At 32.2% G+C, this 22,923-nt stretch overlaps 1 protein-coding gene across 10 annotated transcripts in view; it reads right to left on the bottom strand.

Annotated features, from left to right (window-relative positions):
- 5-ht1 (serotonin receptor) overlaps window positions 1-22,923 on the bottom strand; it is a 123,098-nt gene that overhangs the window by 5,540 nt on the left and 94,635 nt on the right. For all 10 annotated transcript variants that reach the window (XM_072887307.1, XM_072887308.1, XM_072887301.1 and 7 more), the window contains 5 exons: window positions 19,852-20,253; window positions 7,532-7,665; window positions 2,601-2,744; window positions 892-1,047; window positions 378-535 (listed from right to left, as the gene is read on the bottom strand). In XM_072887307.1, the coding sequence (XP_072743408.1) occupies window positions 378-535; window positions 892-1,047; window positions 2,601-2,744; window positions 7,532-7,665; window positions 19,852-19,972 (713 nt within the window). In that variant the 5' untranslated portion in view covers window positions 19,973-20,253. The remainder of the gene's footprint in view (window positions 1-377; window positions 536-891; window positions 1,048-2,600; window positions 2,745-7,531; window positions 7,666-19,851; window positions 20,254-22,923) is intronic.

Genomic DNA, 22,923 nt, shown 5'->3' with positions numbered 1-22,923 from the left:
GACCCGCACTTCACCGGCCATTGAGATAAAAACGCTTAAAATATGCTAAGCCGCTTGAGATAAAATACTTGCGCGTTAAGAATATTTATTTATAGATTAAATTATGATCCTTATAAAAAATATGTCCTTGGCAAAATATAGGGAAGCAAACTAAATCTCATGAAGGATTTACACCATTTCTCAACATCTCGTTTGCGAGATTTATTTTAGGTGGCTTTAACGCGTTGTTACCCCTCGAGCCCTTCAAGTTTATTGCAACTATGAAAAATGCAACTACTGTACAAAATTGCAACCACGAAATATGTTTGATTATTGTTTGAGACCTAAAGAATTTCTGAATCTTGTGATAAAGGAGAAGGCGAAAAACCTCCAAGTACCTTCTCGTGACGAGCCTGAGAATGCCTCTTCTTTCACGCGGAGGTTGGATAGTGCCGGGCCTCTTCCTGATCCTTTTTCGCGCCGCTTGAAATATCCTCCAATACAGGAACAAGATGACTAGGAGCGGAAGATAGAACGTAGCGCAAGTTGCAAAGATCTGTGAGGTAATTTATATAATATATTTTCTCTCTCTCTCCTTTTAGGATCACGTATGCAATACGTTATAAAAAATATATATTTTACATTTTGAAAATTTATGACTTAGAGATATGAGTAGCATTTATCGCGAGAAAATAAACAAATATGAATTTACATCTTCAACATGAAGACTTTCTTACATTTGTATTACGATTTTTGAGAAAGACAGAAAAAATTATATTACAGTCAAGCACAATTGACATAACGTTTCTTCAAGTGTCAACACTTTCTCAAGCAATTCCATCGAACGTAATTCGCAGTCGCGATTATCATCAAGCATTTCGAATCCGCTCACAATTCTCCGGAAGCGTTCACCTGATATGCAGTATCCTGCGACACGAGACACGTCCCTTGGGCTATGCGGTCCAAATAATCAGGATCCTTCCATCCGAGCTGAGGCGCTAATGAGATTCCTAAGGATATCACCCACACAGCGATGATCAGAATGCCGATTCTTCTCGGATTCCTCGCCTTAAAATAGAAGAGTCGTTTTTAACGATGTACTGTTATTTCATCGTTTCAGAATAATTTTTCTCTGGATTTTTATCGCATTTATTTTTACATTGTTAGACGTCCTTTAAATATTCGAAATACATTTTCCATCTATTCTTTACGCATAGCCGGTTTGTAAAATATGTACATTTCATATACATTACAAATATTTTCATTGTTACTACATCTTTCAAAAATTTTAATTCAGAAATTTAAATAAGCCATGAAAAGTTGAATGTTATTAGATAATCAAGACATCTTACTAGTCCGATAAATTTTATACTTTCCACAAGACTTCGTACATTTAAGTAAGAACATTCTCTTGTATTAGAAAATTAAACTTTTAATTACATCGACTCGTAAAGTTTTTTATTTCTTAAAAAGAAAGAGGGAGAGAGAGAGAAAGAGAGAGAGAGAGAGAGAGAGAGAGAGAGAGAGAGAGAGAGAGAGAGAGAGAGAGAGAGAGAGAGAGAGGAGCAAGCATATTAGTCCGCTCGTTGGAGAAAATTGCGGTGTCTGCTCTATCAGCGTATCTGATCATATCTCCTTGGTCGACACATAACTCAAACTAATTTCTCGCCCGTTCCATTATTTATAACGTAATCGATTCACGTAAGGGATCAATATACAGGCTCTTTCTATCAATTGAGAAATGCAAGTTAGCCTTTAAGTTTAACTGGGCTGTCCGTTGCGTAGCTTATCGAGCTTTAAGTTAATTTCGAACTAATTCTAAGCTCTCCAGAGGAGAGAGAAAGAAGAGAACACGCCGAGAGTATTACATACTCGTCTTATCCCGGTTAAGCTATATTTATGAACGTAAAGTTCTGACCGTTTCGTTTTACGATCTTACTCTTTTTCATACTTCATGAGCAGTGTTCCCTATAATTCTCGTTACAGCCATGAGCGTGCGCAAAAAGAGAGAGCGGAATTTGCCTTCGCGCCAATATCAACGAAAACTTATGAATGATTTTATTTAACTTCATTCACGTAGTAAATGTATCCGAATATATTACAGTATCTTTTTTGCACAACTTCCATATAAAAAATTAAGTTTTAATTTTATCTTGATATAAGTAAGTAAAACATTTATTCGCGTTTAAAGCACGTTAAAGTAAAAGAATGTTAAAGTGTGATATAAATAAATACAAGAAAATTAAATCTTTTTGTATACATATGTATATGCAATTAAATATAAAAGAGACATAAATTTTTAAACAAACGCGAAAGGATTAACAAACGTAAAGAAATGTTTTAATGCACCAAGTTTCGATTCTATTCAGAATTTTATGTGAACTATTTTCGCGAACTGATGAAATAATATTTTCTCGCATTATACAATGGTCTCTCGGCTATTCAAGAGATCTACGATACGACATGCAGTTCCACGCGATCTTGCTCGCGTCAACTCCCACGCGGCTCTTTTTTCATCTCGTCGACGTGGCGAGCGCAATGTAAATGACAGCGGATGACTGTATCATTCACATCGGACAATTTTCGACTTCCTCTTGATAACCGCAACGGCGTTAATTAACCTGTATATAATTGATATTGGTGACTGCCCAATATCTGTCGACCGCGATAGCCACCAGATGCAATATCGAGGCTGTACAACATAGAACGTCGCTGCTGGTCCACATGTCGCAGAGCTCCGGACCGAGTGACCATCCAGAGTTTATCTGCAATAAACAGAATTATCTATCATAGAGCGTGAGCTTAGCGCGGCCTGAGAGCACAACCGGATAATCGATTTGGCCGCGAAAGTCGCAAGCCTTGCGCCAAAGTGTTTCGAAACAAGATAGGCGCATTGAATAATCATTCATCATAATAAATGTGATCATTTCCGTTTTGTCACTTTTATAAAAAGTAATGTAAATATATTTTTGCAAAATTAAAAATTAAAAATTAAAAAAATACGACGCTCAGTATAATTATTAATTACTATCTAATAATATAAAAAAATAAATATAATTAATTAATAAGCAAGAAAAATCTTTGAATTAATCTAATTTAATTTATTAGCTTTCTTATCGGTATTATATTATATTGCATACTTAAATAGGATAATTCTAAATAAGTGCGAAAAATTTTAGAAGGTAATTTTTGGTCGAAATTAAGAAAGATCTTTTACATATATGTATAAACATATACTTCTCTTTTATGTTCCTCCCTGAGGAGTTATACCGTCTAAAGATAGCTGAAAATTAGGTTTTTATTTTCTTTCAAATTTTAAATAAGTTAAAAAAATAAAATTTAGTGAATATTTTCCACTAAAAAATACTTATATTAGTATTTTTTGACATTCTTGTATTATAATCTATGCCATTTAGCATTGTGCTGTGCATCATAATGTACTTTATTTTTTAATTGAGAACTATTAATTTTACAAAAAAAAATATAAGAAATAGAAAAATTTCTAAAGAAATTAAACTTTCTAACGCATATTTTGAGATGATTAATATCATATTTTGATCCGTTAAAAAATTTTAATAAAAAAATAGAATAAGAATTGCTAGTTTTATCTCTTTATAACAATATGAGATTTAAAAAAAAATATTAATAAATCCTTTTTACTATTGGAAAAAAATTAATAGATCTTTTCTACTAGTCGAAAATATCCATCAAATTTTTTTAACTTGTGTGTATGTGTTCGAAATTCGAGGAAAAAAAATAGAAACTAATTTTTCTCTTTTTTTTAGAAAAATATAATTCCTCAGAGGACATAAAGAGTCATATATGTTTACATAAAAAATTTCCCTTAATTTTCGACAAGGAATCATCTAAAATTTTTTGCACTATTTTAGAATCACTCTGTATAATCACTCTAAAAAATATTATTTATTTATAATATTAAGAAGGGTGCAAAAGGGACATGAAGAGCTAATAAATTCATAAATTAACCCAATGAATAACGTATTAGAATGAAATGAAAGTCATATCAAATTATAAAGAGCGCAAAGGTTATATAAATATTAAAAAAAAATTATTAAAAAATCTGGTAGTAAAAAGCGGGCCCTTCTTAATGTTATAAATTCATAGAGAGGTTTTTTTATATCTTAATTATTATTATATTTATATGATATATTTTTATGAATATGAGTAGAGTCAGTTTTTTTACAGGTAATACATATGACATAAAGCTCGATGGATAAATGGAATTTATTTTTTGCCATACTAACAAGGATTGTTGGTTGATTAATATGTTAAGGATTGCACATAGTTTGGCGTGACAGTTCACCGCGCAGTAGGGAGAAAATACGGATTGAGGGTCGAAAGGGAAAACACCCGAGCTATGGCCGACGGAGGAACGACGGAGAGTACGAAAAGGGAAACACAGTAAGAGTGATGTTGTAGAAGAGTCGGCTAGAGAACGGAGGAGGGAACTCTGATGCATGCCTGCTTAAAAGTCCATTCATGATATTGGAATCTATCTTCGAAAGCCAATCGCGTCTCTTGTCCTCCTTTCACCGCGGCGGCTCTTCTGTCCATAGACGTCCGTTCCTTTATACTTTGAGATCAGAACATTCCGGAAGTCGATGAGTCTCATCCATCTTGCCGGAAATATAAACACCTCTCAAAAATAATATCAATTGTACGGAAGTTGATAGAGAAGCAGTTTTAGATAGAAGATTGCTTGAGATTTGCGATAAAAGATAGTGGTATAATTTATTACATGTGAAATTATTAAGGAAATGTATATTATATTATGTAGTTTATAAATTAATATCCATTATATTTAAATATCAAAATATAATGACATTATAAAATATTTAAAAAAAATTGATTTAATTTATTTTGTTATTTTTCATTATTTTATAAGAGAATAATCATTATCTACGTTAATTAATTATTAATAATAATAGTAGGTGAGCAAATTTTTAATGCACTTTGTAGCAATTTATGTCAGACACCTTCTAGAGTTTCCGAGAATCTAATCAAGCGTTGCGTGTACATGTGCAGTTAATGAAGTCGTTTGCGTGCACTGGTATCTGCCGATAAACGTCGGGCGAAAGAGATGACTGTAAAATGGACATCCATCAAATGTTTGAATTAAACAGTAGACGCATAAATTTCTACGTGTCTGTGTAAAGAGATAGATGTGCGTATCCCGTTTAGCCAATGTACGAAGTCGCTAATACGTTGCTTGAATGGCGGTCGAAATAGAATTGCACCATTAAATGATAACATGCGAGAGATACTGATACGCTGACAATAGCAAGAAGGCAGACTTAAAAGGATACAAGAAAGGAAAAAGAGAGAGAGAGAGAGAGAGAGGGAAGAAAGGAGCGAGAGAGGAAGTCATTCTACGCTGCTGAAAAGTGAGAAGGAAGAATCACAGGTGCGCTCCGGAAAATATGGCGAGAGTGTGGAAATAAAATATAAAGAAAAAGTGGAATGAGAGGAGGAAAAAAGTGCTGATGTAGGATATATATAAGCGCCCGCAGGGCGATTGAGGCGAGATGCTGGAAGAGCTGCGTTAAGAAAACGAGAGAACTAAATAAGGATATACGTTAGTGAAATGGTTCTGCGCGCATGAGAAAGAATAATGTGTGTATTCAAACTAAATGAATATATAAAATACATAGAAGAAGAATGAAAGCGTGAGCATAAGAAAACTCTTTTTTTTTTTTTTCCACATCGACTTTAATTAAATTCGCAGCATCAGTATCGGATTTTAGCGTATAATCTTGGTGTTTATCAATTTTATCGCGTATATTTCAAAAGCTAAATATTTCGAGCGCTTTAAAAGTAGAACGAGTGTATTAAAAATGAATTATACATTTGAAGATATAGTGAAATTGTCACGCTTGAGCGTATTATCTCTCTCATGGCAATTTCCAATGAAATCTTTGTTAATTGGATAACGTGTCGAAAAGCAGCGCGGAGCGGTAATTAACGCCCATGTTATTCCCATTTCCGTTCGGTATTAGCGTTTATTAAGTATAAATGTGCACAGCGTACCGTAACGAATTTTGCTAGGAGAATCGAAAGCTAATCATTCGTATGTATGTACATATATATCGCTCGTTATCTCTGCATGTGTATGTATTACTTGCATTTTAATTCTTGAATATATATATGTGTAACAATATTGTCCGTCGTCCGCGTTTATGCTGAATATGTAGAAAGAGATATCTCGGTAGAGAAAACTGCTTTAGTTCTTAAAAGTTGCAGATCATGATTGTGATATTATGGTGTGATATATTTAAGAATATGGTATTTATAAAACATATACATTATATTCGCGAGATATAAAATTTTAAAAGTTGCAGATCATGATTGTGATATTATGGTGTGATATATTTAAGAATATGATATTTATAAAATAGATATATCATATTCGAGAGATATAAAATTCTAAAAGCCGACTTCTAATTATATTAAAGGTCTGGCGTATGTGCTATTCTTAATTTCTCGAAATTGTAACGCTGAATGTCTATGTATGATGAAATGAGCTTCATTGCAAATTATCTCACCATAATTACTGTACGTAGTCAATTACAAAATTTACCGCGGTTCCCGCGATTTCAATTCTTTAGATTGATAAATCATTGTTAAATTTTTTTCTCGTAATTTATATGTTCTTCACATTTTTACTTTATTGATATTCTACAAGAAAATTTTATGATACAAAGTTTTTGAACACAATAAATTGTCGCAGTTAATGCATTTTTCGTATTTAGTTGGCTTCTGGTTAGTCGGTATTTTTTTTCTCGCAATCAGTGTAAAATATATAATTAAAAAATTCTCGACGGTAAAATAATTTAGCGTTAAAATTCCAAATTCTCGAGGGATGCGTTTTCTCGCACGCCTTTTTTCCCAGACACAATATCCGTGCGATATAAAGCCGCAATAGGATAAGGAAAATGCACGCGGTTTCTTATGGATGTTATAAATTTGTGAATAACTGCAACGGACCATAGATGAAAGTTTAACAATGAAAATGTAACGCGCGAAGAGAGAACGATCCTCTCTGTGTTAAAAGAGTGACTAACATTTGACTGTTTCGCAAAAAATTTTACCTCGTAAATATAGGTTGCTATAAAATGCAATGAAATTGTGATGCACGTGCTTTACGATATAACTATAACAATATTTTGCCGAAGATATCTTAAATTATTCGTTAAATCTCGTAGATTTACAGAGCACGTTGTTATTATTTATTTTTGAAAAAGTTTAATTAATATTTTATTATAATTTTATTGTGTAATTTTATAGACTAGATGTACGCAAATATCAAGGATATTTTGAGGTACAAAATATCTCTTGGAATGACAGTTATACAGTGATAGCGCCAGTGAAAATGCCAATCATTGTCTTTTCAGGAATATCGTGCGGTTTTATATTCTCGTGCATCCAGAGATAAAAACTTGATTGCGCACGTTTTCACATAGTACAGTTTAATGTGATTGCACGGCAATATAACTTGCAGTCTTCTTTAATAAAAATACAGTAAGTTACGTACCTCATAAACAGCTCCAAGAGGCATAACAAGACAGGCGACCATAAGATCCGCGACAGCCAAACTGACGATTAAGTAATTTGCTACAGATTGCAAATTTCTCTCTAATAGGATAGCCGCTATTACGAATAGATTCCCTGTAACAAAAACACGTATTGTGAATGTATAATTCATTCAAATTATGCATAATAATTATTCAATATATTATTCATAATAAAATAATATTATTCTGTTCATGTTAAGGAGGAATTGGATGGAACTAGAGTGGCTATGTCAAAAGTTAATAAATTTAATACATTTCGAGATTTATGAATTGAACATTGTGTAAAGTAATTTTAATCTTTCAAAATGTAAAATTAATAATTAATATGTGAGTTAAAGTAAAGTAAAGATTTGTGTGTCCTGTAGAATATATAGTTTAATCTCAAAATCAAAGATATTATCTTCTTATCGAACTTTTTATAGTAACTGTATCACTATTTTAACTGTGCGATAGAAAAGTTCATAAAAATTTTAATTCTACAAGACAAATCTTTACTTTAACTTATAAATAAATTATTAATTATTAAATATTAATTATTAAAAGTGCTTTGTGCAATGTCAAATTAATGAATCGCGAAAAATGTATTAGATTTACTAATTTTTGATGTAACTGATCCATCTAGTTCCTTTTTAAGAGCGTAGATGCATACACTAAATAAAAGTTTTTTTTTTATTAAGAAGATGAATTATTATGAAAAAAACAGTGACACAGTGTTTTTATTTTATTTTATAAAACAAATATCAATTTTGCATTTTGTTGGCAATCGCAATTTTTTAGTAAAATCTTAAAAACATGTTTTTAAAATTCTGAACACATTTATTGAGTAATATTTATATTACTTAAAGTATTTGGTTAGATCCGCATTTCATTTACAGTGTAACATTCAAACATTATATGAGTTGAATGTTCTATATAATTTAAGAAATATTGCAATTTGTTTCTATAGAGAGTGTATATGTATTCGATGTTTTTTCTCTTGCATGTTTTTTCATATAAAGCTGAGAACATTTGAAATACAGCATCTAGTTATTTGTCCAACTGTTGATTAAAAAATATCCAACGTTTAATGTAAATAAAAGTATTACCGATGTCAAATGTTGGCGTTTTTTTCGCTAAAGAAAAGTAAGTATTCTAATTGCAAATCATCCAACTTGTTATGTATTAAAAAATATATATCTATATATATTAAAAAAATAGTTATATTAATAACATAATTATAAAAAATAAGTTGAGTTAGACTTGTAATTACACTATACACATACTTCCTTTTGGCAAGAAATGTCAATATTCGATATAAAAATTGATAATAATTTTAATTATCAATTTTATGTTCAATTTTTGAATTTTTTTTAAGCGTTGCAATATTTTTTAATCAACAGTTATGATGCACAAATCTATCTAGATGCGCAAGTATATTGTAAATGTTCTCAAATTTGACTGAAAAAAACAAGAGGAAAGATGTCCAGTGTGTATACATATACAGATAAACACTCTTTCTTTCTCTATGGTCGGTATTTATAGTCCGTTCTTACATTCAAGCTCGTCTTAAATAAGGTCTTAAAATTCTATTCGGCTATCTGATTGGCTGAACGTAGTCTTAAGCCTCGTCTACAATGGCCGTAGAACGTAAGGTCGGAAGCAAATTGACCAATGACAGTCAAGCATTTTCGAAAATGCCTGACTGTTATTGGTCAATTTGCTTGCAACCTTACGTTCTACGGCCATTGTAGATGACCCATTAAGTCGACTAAAAACATGTCTTAAGATGATCTTATATATAAGAACGGACTATAAATATCAGCCTATATGTATGTATACACACACACACACACACACACACACACACACGCACGCACGCACGCACGCACGCACGCACGCACGCACGCACGCACGCACGCACGCACGCACGCACGCACGCACGCACGCACGCACGCACGCACGCACGCACGCACGCACGCACGCACGCACGCACGCACGCACGCACGCACGCACGCACGCACGCACGCACGCACGCACGCACGCACGCACGCGCACACGCAAACGCACACGCACACGCACACGCACACGCACGCACGCACATATATACACACAAAGACAGAAATTACAATATATATTTCTTATATTGACATTCAATTAATATAATATTTAAAATATATATTTATAAATATCGTTGCATGTATACCGCTAGGGATATATGCTTATGTCGCGTCGCGTATAAAGTCACGTGAAATTAATCGCGATTACGTCACTGAATCTCAAACCGGCCTGTTACTTGAAGCCGCAAGCCTCCCGTCGCTAGCTGTGCAGTCGCATCACGATCGCTCCGTGTTTTCGCGTCTTTTAATCTGTCTCCCAGGCATAAATCATATCCTGACGAACGTCGAGGATGTCGATTCCAGTGACAGGTAACAATCGCAGTGCATTAATCGGTCTGCGCGGCCGCGATTAACCGGTGCGTTTCTCGGTACGCATAATTCACGTTTCTCGGTACGTATTCCACGTTCCCATTAAGTCACCCAAAGATCCACCTTTTTTTTCGTAGTTTGTTTCAACTATTTTTTTATTAACAAATACCGAATTTTTTGTTTCTACAGAGTCTCTAGAACATCAATAAGTGTAAAAAAATATGAACAGTCATTAATTGTTAATTGCAAAAATACCATATATAAACAAATAGTCAAAATTAGTACTTTTTTACCAAAAAATGCATTTTCTACTAATCTGATATGACAATAAATACGGTAATTTTTTTATAATCTTAGTACACTCTAAAGTATTTTTCAGAATTTTTTTAGAATTTTCCACTGTGTTGTTTTTGTTAAATCCTCCTTTTTTTGATAAAAAATATATAAAAAGCAATATTTTCTGTTTTAAATTGAAAGTAACAGTTGTATTCTTTTTTAAATTTTTTCTCTGAATGTTTTTTTAGATCGCACAATCTGAATCTAAAAGAAAAAAGATTTAATTTTCAAAATTTAATACAGTGATCCAATATGGCGGAAGTAAAATTTCGTCTGCCATATTGGATCCGCCATCTTGAATTTTGAAAATTTGACAACGGATTCGTAATCAGCGACCCCAAAAACCCTTATATACCAAATTTTATAAAATACTGAAATACAATTAGAAAAATTCGTGAAAACCCTCAAAGGGTTAAAGAAACGTTTTCCGATGCGAGCGTATTTCCTGAGGTAGGTACACCCGTTTTTCACGAACCGTGTCGTTCAGCATTCGGATTATCGAGGAGCATGGAAGGATTTCGTCGTCACGACGGATTTCATCGACGTAAACGATCGCGCTCCACGATATTTTGGCGCGCGCATGTGTCCGTCATGATAATGATGCATCGCCTCGAATTTTCGTGCAGTGTCACGCGCGATAAATGCCGAGAGTGCCGAGTAAATCTACGATCGATAATGTAATAATTGAGTCATTTTAATTCATCCGCTCAACCGGTGTTATTTCAATCGATCCGGCCGCGTCGAATTAATGTGTTCGAGCGTGTATTTTACATTATCGCGTGTGTGAATCGTCAGTGCGCATCGCCAATACATCGAGAAATATCGAGGATCGTCGCAGAATAGCCGTAATAAATTAATCAGAAGCTCATTTAATTGTAAGGTATTTGACCAATTATTCTATAATTATTTCAATTTTTCACGCAGCGTGGAATTTGCCCAAATGTAGGAGCATAAAAATATCTTATTAATTTCGAAAAGCAAATAAAATTTTTGTAAGTTATCTGCAGTTGTAAAAAAAGTTTTAAGAAATTTTAGACGTTATAAAAGAAACGTGAAAAAGAGCAATTTAAATAACGTAAAAAAAAGAACAATAAAAAGAATTCATAAGATTATAGTTTCCAAATTTCTCATAGAAGCAATCAGAGTCTGTAACTGCTGTACAAAATATGCATGCATGTTGGAAACTGTAAATTGGAAGGAAAGTCATTAAGCAAATTGAGATCGTAAATTACCGTCGTACTTTTAATTTTTTTTAATAATAGAAGTAATTGGCACTGCAAGGGGCAAATTTAGGCTGATCGTGATCAATTCTGACGGCATGCCTGAATAGCGGCAATCAAGTTCGGCAAACTTCAGGATGGACGAAATCAATCGTACGTTCCTAGACGTGTCTCGGGTGTGATGGATCGATCGTCCGCGCATTTACGAAATATTTGTCCAAGTTAGCCGAATCATCGTCGTTTTTCGGCACGTATCTAGTCTTCGCTAGGGACAATACGACGCAGTTAGGAGGACCTCGGCTGTATATGAGGATAAGCCGATGGAAGAAGCCTGCAGGTAAGAAACGTGCAATGTTCCGAGATCCGTCCGGCAGTCCCTTTGAAAAATTTCTCCCCCGAGGCGAGAACGAGTCAGACGAATAAATATCAGATTCTGCGAAAGGGACGTTTTTAGGTTGATAGCACGTGTTGAGGAAGAATTTGTATTTTCGTACACGTGTCGCGTAATATCTTCAAATCTTATTTGTGTTCTTTAAGCGACAAGAAGAAATGAAATTATTATTTTCAAGATATAACGTACGTGTGTAAAATATATACATTACTGGAAAGTTATAAAACGCATTTGACATTCTAAAATAATTATTTAATAAGAAATGTTTTTCTTAAATAATTTATCCCCTCATGAGTATTTATCTTTAAAATTGTTATGAAAAAAAATTATAAATTGTAAAATATTTTTTATAACAAAAGTAAGGTCAACTTTTAGATTAAAAGAAAATAGAGTAGATTATAATTACATTTTTTTGGCGTGTTAATAGCTCAATTATAACCTAACTACAGTAAAATTATGAAACTTGACGGTAATCAGAATTTTCAGGTTCGCACCGTTCTCTTGTAGGAAAGGAATTCATGTATTAGTAACGCAATGTTCCATTCATGCATTACGTAAACGTGCTCGACTGCCGCTGGTTTAAGCGTATTTGAGGCAAGTGGATAGAAGCTTGAGCTACCGTTTGCGAGGATATTACATGGCGCTGATGTACGCTATTCTGCGTACCGTAGTACTTCATGTCCCTCATTTCGCCTGGATAGCCAATGTTTCCTCCAATTTTTCGCGAGGCGTGTACGAGAGAAATTGCGCCATTATTGTTTATAACATGAAATTTATACACGATAATACAAATAAGAATACTATCGTACGAATAATATCGGGTATTTTTAAATAATAATAAAATTACACATATTCATTATATATACAACAATATTAAATAATATAATATTAAACCAAATAATATAATTACAAAATTAATAATTAAATATATATTAAATATAATAATTAAATTTATATTAAATAATATATATATAATAATTAAGATATATATATTAAATAAGATAATAAAATAATATTCATTGGATAATAAAAAGAACAATTATTATTTTTTGTATAAGTATTAATAGAAATTATTAACAGAATATTTGTTTGATTTGAAAAATAATAATTTTAAGATAGAGGGAATCGCAAGATTAAGTCTAGATCTTCAAAGGTTAGATAGCGCGCAGGAGAGATGTGTACTAATTAAATTTAATTCCCAGGAGAAGGACGAATATAACCTTTGCTTAAATTAGAGAGCGGGTTAGCTTTTAACTTTGAGAAACGATCGAGAGACTGCGTAATTCGTACTTTCTCTCATTTTATCTACCTACGCCGTAAGTCGATACAAATGTTCGACAGAAGTCGTACTTCTACAAAACGCGTCGGACAAATTTCTTCCCCTTCGCGTCCATTAGTTTCGCATTACGTGTCTCTGCAAATACACGGCCTGCGACGAGGGTTGTATATGACTCGGAGGGCAGCAAAGACGCGCTTGCTAAATGCACTTCTGCAGCTGTAACTGCAGTCGAGATGTCACGGGAAATGTATAACTGTTATAACTGCAACTAATGAAAGCAAGGAGAAACGAGCGTGGAACGTTTTACTATCGAGTAATTAACTGTCGCGAAAAAAGAAAGAGGATCCGAGAGATGTTTCAGCACATATACTGACGAGGAAAATCTAAATCTTCCTGCTCTCGTTCTCGCACTCCATTAAGATAGTGTATTTTCAACGTGAAAAAAAAAAGAACTCGTGTCCGAAGCTTTATATGAATAAGCCGCGAAGGGTCATGAGTAGACACGCGCGCTTTACGAGATCCGTTTGTCAAGAAATAACTTATAAACTGCAGTTTTTAATCTACTCCGGCGCTTGCTCTAAACCCAGCTCGGTGTCACAATTTTTTACCAAGTTTTGTGTTAAAAATATCTCGACAATAATAATGCCTCTGTACACATATCACATGCAATTTTTATAATTGCGTGTGTACACATATCTTAAGTAATGAATAATACGTGTTTTATTATTTATTATTGTTACTTGTAATTTGCATATTTTGATAATTTAATTACTAGTATACTGTAACAAATTTTATATTTATCCTTGTGTTTTTAGTAAACTATAATTAATATTTTTCAACAATTTGAAGCAAATATATAATATCACTCGATAATTTTTTAATCAAATTATACAAAATTTTAATTCTTAAATTAATTTAAAAAGATTATGTGTTATAACAAATTGATTATTACTAATATCCGTTTATTCTAAAAGTCAGAAATATTTTTGGAAAACGTTTCAGCATGTTAAATTTTAATATCGGCATTAATCAGATTTAATTCTCAAATGGATTGAAAAGCGAAAATATGTACTGTGCTATGCATGGAACGGTTGTATCGCAATGGCGATTATTTTTACTCGTGGGATAGTTTCTATGCATTATTACAAGTGCACTTTTGGGAATCTCAAAGCTGAAATGTAATGTCGTGATTTAGATGGACGTAATTTTTTTAGATAAGAGAAAAATTTATAGAATAGAGAGAGAGAGAGAGAGAGAGAGAGAGCAATATTAAGCGTTTTGTAAAATTTTAATTATTTTGTTCGAAAGTCGAATAACGTCCTCACAAAATATGGATGTACGACATACAAGAAAAAAAATAGATACATGAGTAATATGAAAAATTCATTGCATCACAAAATAAAGCTGCACGTAACAAGAAATTACAACAATAGATTCGAAATATAAATCCGAAAATAATCTTTTTAATTCAAACTTATTTATTTTAGGACGCAATTATTTTTGTTATTTATTATTATATGAATAATGAGAGCTTTTCTAAGAAACATGACATAAATGAAAAAATAATTGTTCACTAAAATAAATAAGATTGAACTGAAAAGATTATTTTCAGATTTTGGTTTTTTGTAAAGTAAAAAAAGTAAAATAATAATTTTCACTTTACAAATAATTTTTCTTGCAAAGTATGATAAATTTTACATTATATAAATATAATTCTTCTTTCATAGTATGATTCAGATTATGTCTGATGCAGATAAGGTATTATCTTAGATATTGCAAATCTATCTTTCATATACTGTCCTTCAAATTTATCTTTCGTGGCATACGTTCATGTATGATTCTCTTATGATCCTCAAGTGCACAGTTTAACACCTACGTTAGCTCTTTCACTTTATGACGTCAAAGCGGAAATAATATATAATTTATTCTTCAGTTACGTCAAGATAAATAAATTTCTCTATATAACCACATGTGCGGTAAACGCAAAACGGACCTGCAAAATGTGCCGAAAACTGCGGTTATGGTTCGTTATCCAATAACTATGTAGCCATGTAACTTGTTTTCATTGCGGCATCATATATAGGATAGATTTGAATTGAATTATGTGGCCGTTTATTGATTAACAAACCAAAACCGTAGTAGTCGGCAAATGTTACAAGTTCGCTTTATCAATCGCGACTGTTGTCATGTGCGTGGAAACTCATTTATTTTCGCATATAGAGCAACGATGCATAAATGAATTGCGTATTACACTCGCTTTTGACGTCATACTGACAGCCTTAAAATTAAACGATACAATTTATTCTCGGACACAATAAGAAAATAATTAATATTTTTAGTAATATAGTAATTTTTAAAATAATTGTTTTTAAATATTTTTGCAGCAGAGTTTGAGACTATATCGTTTTCTAATTTTATTATGCAACCTCAAGTCTCGAGGTGACAAGTATTAAGAAATATCTGATTATGTCTTCATGCAAGATACGTTAGGAGTTCGTATCGCATCGTTTAACCTTTATAAGATCGAAGGAGGTGATAACACATTCAGTTCGCGTCGGCGATCTAACCTATCGGCTTGCTATTTTTTTTTATGAACGAACGAGACGCTTGTCAACATCATATAGGTATATACAGTCTAACAAGAAATGTTATTTCAAAAACTCGTGTCTATTTTTTTCTTGAAAGTTTAATGCTATATATTAATAAAATAAAAATAAAAAAATTTAATTAAAATTAAATCAAATTATTCTATCTTTTATTATCTCTATTTTCTAAAGTTAAATTTAATAATATATATTAAATTTTTCAAATAACAATTTTTATATAACAACGTTGTATAAATATTTATATATCAGCTGAAAATTCTGTCTTTGCATAACTTTACATGACTTAGAATCACCTTTATAATTTTATTCCTGACAAGAATTACAGAATGTTCATTATACACACATATACACACACGTGATAGAATTTTCAACTGATATATAAATATTCCTACAACGTTAAATAAATATTTTTATTTAAAAAGTAATATTATTCTATTATATAATTAATAAGTAATATTATTCTATTATATAATTCCCAGTCATATACAATGACTATTATTGATTTATAGTAAACATTATAGATATTATATAACTTACTTTATATCTAAAATATTCTTTTTTTTCTCTTTTTTCATTTTCATCTTTTTGAATTAAATTCTTAAATTATCTGAAAAATTAGAAAGCGAAATCAATCGTCGTTCTTCGTTAAATATCTCCATAAATAACTGTCGCTTCTGATTTTGCACATTTGCTTGATTATAGTCGATTACCTCCACGTGCGCGCTAATAGCGAACGTGAACTTTACGCGAAATCATGCGTTCCAGCTGTCTATAATCCGAAGAGAGACAAATGAATCTGCTTGGTGCAATGCGCTGCATTCGAGGAGGAGTTTCACTCGATTTGCGACGATTATTATGCGACGAGGGGATTATTTAATTTACATTTGCGCAACGATATTCACGGTTTTGTGACTTGCCAAGCGTTTATAAAATTTTATCCTACACCGGAAAGAAGAGAGAGATAGAAAGAGAGAGAAAGAGAACAGGAGTATCCACGGTAGCTGACGTCATGTTCAGCGAACCGTTAGTTAGCCAGTGAACTATACTAATATTGGAATGCGCTTCGAGCCTGTCAAGTCGTTGAGGGAGCGTGTATGTGCGTATATATATATGCGGATACGTGAATGTATACAGTTGCCGGTGGATTTCTTTCGCATCCCTCTTGGTTACATCGCCATCCACCTACAACCTACAACGTTATATAGCGGAACGATAAACTTACTTGTTTTCCGACAACTTTTATCTATATTTTCTTCCGAGAGATATACAGGTCTGTCGGGAGATGTTCATGGATTTATTTCGCGAGACTTAATAGCTGGTGGACGGCTGGTGCTTTGCTAATGCAAAATCAGGGCTTTACGTCGATTGTATCATAAATAAACGACGCGTTAATGGTAACAATTAAATGGTAAATAAGTTTCAGGAGAAAAAGGAAGAGAGCAATGTAAGCTCCACAATTGGCCATTTAATTCTTAAATTATAATTAAACGAGGAACAGAATCTTATTAATTATTTAGACTGTGAAGCTTATTTCGGTGATTTATTTGAAAGCTGTGTTCACAAGAAACTCTGTTTGTTCATTTTTCCTGCCATTTCCAGAACATTTTATACAATATAGATCGTGTTGTAAATAAACGACGCGTTAATGGTACAATTAAATGGTAAATAAGTTTCATAAGAAAAAGAGAGAAAGAGCAATACAATTAGCCATTTAATTCTTAAATTACAAACTAGATTAAACGAGCAACAGGATTTTATTAATTATTTAGATGCTGAAGCTTATTTCGTTCTTCGGTGATTTATTTGAAAATTATTTCACAAGACTGTGTGTGCATTTTTTGCCATTTCTAGAACACCTTGTACAACGTAGATTGTGGAAATTATTTATTTTATTAATCGACTATTAATCATTTATCGGTAGATGATCAATTCTTTGACAACTATCAAGTAAGCTCGCGAAAGTGTCATTTATCACGCATTATGTTCACATTAAAATGTCTTCAGCATTGATAATGATTAATCAGAAGTTTTGGTATTAAAATTTGCGCGCCATTATTCATGGGAAGAGAGCCAACAAGGAACAGTACATAGTTCGATACAAGTCGCGAAGCGGAAATGTCAGTTCGCCTGCGGAAAATTCTGTTTACACAAAACACGCGGATGGATATTACGATTACCGTCACCGCTCCGTGATATATTATACATTCTGGAAACGTGTCAGTTCTCCAAAACAATCTTTGCTATTGTTCTCGTGAACGCGGATGCAATCTACGGATGATCGTTCTCGCGAAAACGACGCTTCTTTAACCATCAGCGACCGATGACGCTCGAGGATGGAGTTATTTGTCGCCCGCATATAATTACGACAAAAAGAAGGATTAATCGACGCGTTGAAATCAATTGCTTCGCGCGGATACTGTTCGACCGGAAGTTTGGCGTGTGCAAAAAGGAACAATCTGCCGAATTCGGGTCGGTAATTTTCATTAATTACAGCCGGGAGCGCGTTCAAATGGGAGCATACATGATTGACTCGATCATCTTTGAATCAAGGCACGTCGATTTTTATTCTCTTTTTTAGATTTCTGCTCAATTGAACCGATTTATTCATCGATTTAGCGGCAACGACAAAATTATCTATTCATCCAGAAGTCTTTGACAAAGATATTCATCTATTAACTGTTAATCAATTAAAAAGTTGTTTAACTCTCATAACACATTATCTCATAATAATTTTTACATAATATCAAAATTAAAAAAATTAAAAATATATTTTTCATAAAATGAAACATTATATTTCATCAATTGCATAATTTATTTTCTCAAAGATTTAAAAAGGTTAAATTGTCGCATATTAAATGGATTAAAAAATAGAGAAAATCTATTTATAATATTATATTTATAAAGTATATAATTTGTAGGGTGAAAGAGGAAGGTACATTTGATTTTATATATATTCTCTCTTACATTTTCTCGTGTCACATAATTTTGGTAAAATATTTAACATTCAGCTGACCTTTTGCATTATCGGAAAATAAATAACGTGCGTTGAAAGTTGCGTGATTTTATAGTATGATCCGTACCGGTATTCAGCGGAAAATATTGTCTCATGTTACGCGAGTGTTTTAGCTGGAAGAGTGAGTCGGCATTCATTGAATTAAAAAAATAAAGTTAAAATATCGCGTAACGCGTAATGTATATTTACAGTAGGAAAAAACCACTAACAGTATATTATTTATTCAATTACAGTTTTCGTTTTTTCATTTTTTTTTACATTTGTTTTGAAAGCTTGTTGCTACAGAGTTAATCAGTTGTGAATATCGCGTGTAAGAAACGGCGTTTATAAAAAATCTTTAAGATGCTCGTTTCTGGGATATGAAAGGATTCTTGAAGGTTCTCCCTTACCTTAAAGTGATGTGTGCCGTAAACTTTTTACGAAGTCATGCTTGTAAAAACGCTAGAAAGACGGGGCTATATATTACTTTTGAAATACGAGCTATGCTTCTCAATTTTAACGTATCGATTCGCGTATCAATATTCAATAGCAAACGCAAGCAACTGAATGTAGGTATGAATACATTTGTATATACGATATAGATATTTTATTTATACCACTTTTAAATATTTATATGACAAGAAATTCCTTATTCCCAATTCTTGTAACGGATATTAAGCAGTGTTGAAAAATAGATTTTGCTTTTTGTACAACTTTGGAAAATATTACATTTATAAGTTATATTTGTATATTTATATTATATTTATAAATTATATTTATATGTTTATATTATATTTGTAAATATATTATGATTTCCTTTTTAATAAGAATATAGCAGCTGCTTAATTACGAACATAGTTAAAAATTAAAGCATTAAATTCGATTAAAAACATAAATTAAAGAAATAGATAAAAATATTTTGGTTGATATTAATTAAGATTTAATTGTTAAAATATTTATTGTCGAAAATTATAAGCAATATCTTTTTTTACAAAAATTATTCGAACAAAAAAGGAAGAATAGAGTATAGAATAGAATATAGTAGACTTACCTACGATAGTGATGAGAATCAGGAGACAGAGCACGATTGCTGTTAAAATGATTGGTGCATCGATGAAGATTGGATTTTCTACGGTTGCGTTTGCGGCTTGATCGACGTGGGCCTCCATCATGGCTAAAGTATATTTCCCTCTCTTCAGTGTTCGCTATTCATCATCTGGTTAAATAATGTATCATGGTCCGCTCTCGTTAGAGTGAATTCGGAGCTTTTTTTTTTGCTTTTGACGGACGAGTCAACACCTGACCGATAAACGTCGGCTATCCTTCTCGGATACTTTTATCTCTCTCTCAGAATTTTCCGCAGTTCCCATTTTCCGTAATTTTCTGTTCCGAGATTCCATGGACTTAAAGTGCAAGTTTTTTTGGGGGAATGTTAGTTTTTTCTTATATATGTCTGGAACAAGAAAGTGGAAGAAGATTATTTTTATATATAGTTTTATATTGAAGAATAATATATATTTAATTTTTTTACTGTACACACACACATTTTTAATTTTTATGGCTATCAAATGCGATAGTAAATTTTTTATTTTTGTAATCTTGTGATTAAAAATATATAATTTTAGTAAGTTACAGAGATACATTTCTAAGTATAATTTTTTAAATTATTAATTGTATGTGTATATATATATATATATATATATATATATATACACACATACAATGTGTGTGTGTGTGTATGTGTGTGTGTGTGTGTGTGTGTGTGTGTGTAAATCATCTGTAGTGTTATTGTAGTATTGAATTTTGTGTTAAGTGTAAATTTTGAGGAAACTATAGTATCGAGCGAGCATGTAATATCACGTTTATGGTAGTCCACGAAACCAATGAAATTGGAGCAATCGATCAGCAATTATCGGGATTGTAACGGCCAACTACCGCAATCGACTTTAATAATAAATCCGCAACGTTGAGCGAAAAATAAATGCGTTTATAACAAACGCCAGTTGTAAAATAGCCTTAGGAGGTTGTATGCACTCTATTAAATTTTCCGATAGTGTCGGAACGTTTCATTAACTTAAATTCATCGGAACCTATCTGCTATTTGGTTTAAACTGATTGAATTTCCAGACGAATAGCATTTACGTTTGATAGTGGTGGTGGTACACTGTAACGAGTCTGTAGTTTTCCCCTTGGTTTGTTTGCGTAATTTTATTATTTTGATAAATTACAATTAATTTTCATTAAAACCTAAATTTTCAAGGAGAGATTAGATATTCCAGTTTAACAGTTTTAATCCATTTTATATAATTTTTTTTTTGCGTATTTTACATATGTAGTGTAAAATCAATGAAAAACTTGAATTTAAAATCATGATAATTATCGTATTAATTATCAATATTGTATTATATTTTTTTTTAATTCCTTGAGAGAATATAAAATTAAACATAATGTTTGAAAGAGAGAGAGAGAGAGAGAGAGAGAGAGAGAGATTTTTAGCGCAGATCCGAATAGGTTAAATACATCCTCGTGAGAATAGAAATTTGTCTCGTGACAGTACGAAAAATTTGTCTCGTTGTGATTGTTGCCGCAATGGTTTTTTGCGCGCGCGACCACACGATCGTCGAGATCGAAGTTTTATTCCCACCGCATGACGTAAATGCACGTATTCTTCGCCAGCGACCAAAAAGTGTCCCGCCCTACGGCTCTCTTTCTCATCACCATTTTTCGGTTTGCTTTTCCGACGGGAGACCGAAAAACAACGTTCTTCCACGATGAAGAAGTATCTCCCGACCAACTTTCTAACCGCCAGTGTCGTCTGAGAAAAAAACTCGGCAGTGTGCAAAAGTATAACGTCCATTCTGAAAACTTCAGGCAGGACAGGAAAAACGAATGTCTCTACGAATGAAGAATGATAGCCAATCAAGGAAATTTTCGTAAACATATGGCGGTACGTTTTTAATATTTAAACATAAGTCATGAAGTTATGTATATTCTGCGCGAGTATCGATTAATCGGCGCGTAACATATCAATCTTTATAAATATCCACACATTTATTTCTACTCTTCCAACATCTACCAATGAGTTTTTAGTTTCATTAATTAAGAGTTTATTGCAATTATTAAGGATAAATTGAATTGATAAGAAAAGATATAAAATAGATTTTTTTATCAAAAGTAGATGTTTGGATAAGAAGAAGAGAAAAATACATATATTTAACTTTGTTGTTATAGAGAACATAATACTAGATACAGAAAGTTTATTGGAACGCGATAGGCACCGCCAGCAAAGTAACTCTTGAAATTTTGTTTTCTTGGCAATCCACTTCTCAGCGGGACATAAAAATTGTCTTTTATAGCTCCTATAAAATCTTTCTTTCCTGCAATGATGCAATCACAATACTGCGAAAATGCTACTGAAATAACCGACCGGAAAAAAAACAATCACGAATATGAACAGGAAATTTGCGTGTGTCATAGGAACGTCATCGTGTCTCGTGATGAAATATTTTATTCATTCAGAGACGCGAGAGTTAATACGAACTTCAATAATGGAAAACAGGGTTTTGTCCCGTTGTATAATGCAATTTTATATCCTAATGAAAAACCGTTGAAACGTGAAAGGATTTAAAAAATCAAAAAGTAAAATAAAAGAAATTTTTCTTCGATAAAAAAATGTAAATGCACGCGCGCGCGTGTATAAAAATTGTTTTTAAATTCTATTAGTTTAAAAATTATTATTTGAGGTAAAAAACTTGATATAAGAAAGAGTTAATTGCTTATTAATATTTAATATTTTGGAAATCGTTGAAAGAGCTTTGAAAATATGTTATATTGAACTTATTTATTTAATTAACTTATTATATCATATAGTTCAAGAGAAAAACATAACAATTTCTATAATACTATAATTATTATCTCTCTCTCTCTTTTTCTCTTCATATATATATATATAATATAGAATTATAATAGATTATTATAAATATACATATACATATTTTTTGTTGTACATACTATAAAGATGATAAATTATGTATTTATTTTATTGTTTAACGATGATGTATTTGTGCATCAAAATATTTGAATAATTGCAATATTCCGTAAAACATAATACTCGCGTATATAA

This window comes from Anoplolepis gracilipes, chromosome 2 (genome assembly GCF_047496725.1).
Source record: "Anoplolepis gracilipes chromosome 2, ASM4749672v1, whole genome shotgun sequence".
Classification (NCBI taxonomy): Eukaryota; Metazoa; Arthropoda; class Insecta; order Hymenoptera; family Formicidae; genus Anoplolepis; species Anoplolepis gracilipes.
The sequence above is the reverse complement of the archived record's forward strand: the minus strand, read 5'-3'. Positions and strand labels throughout refer to the sequence as shown.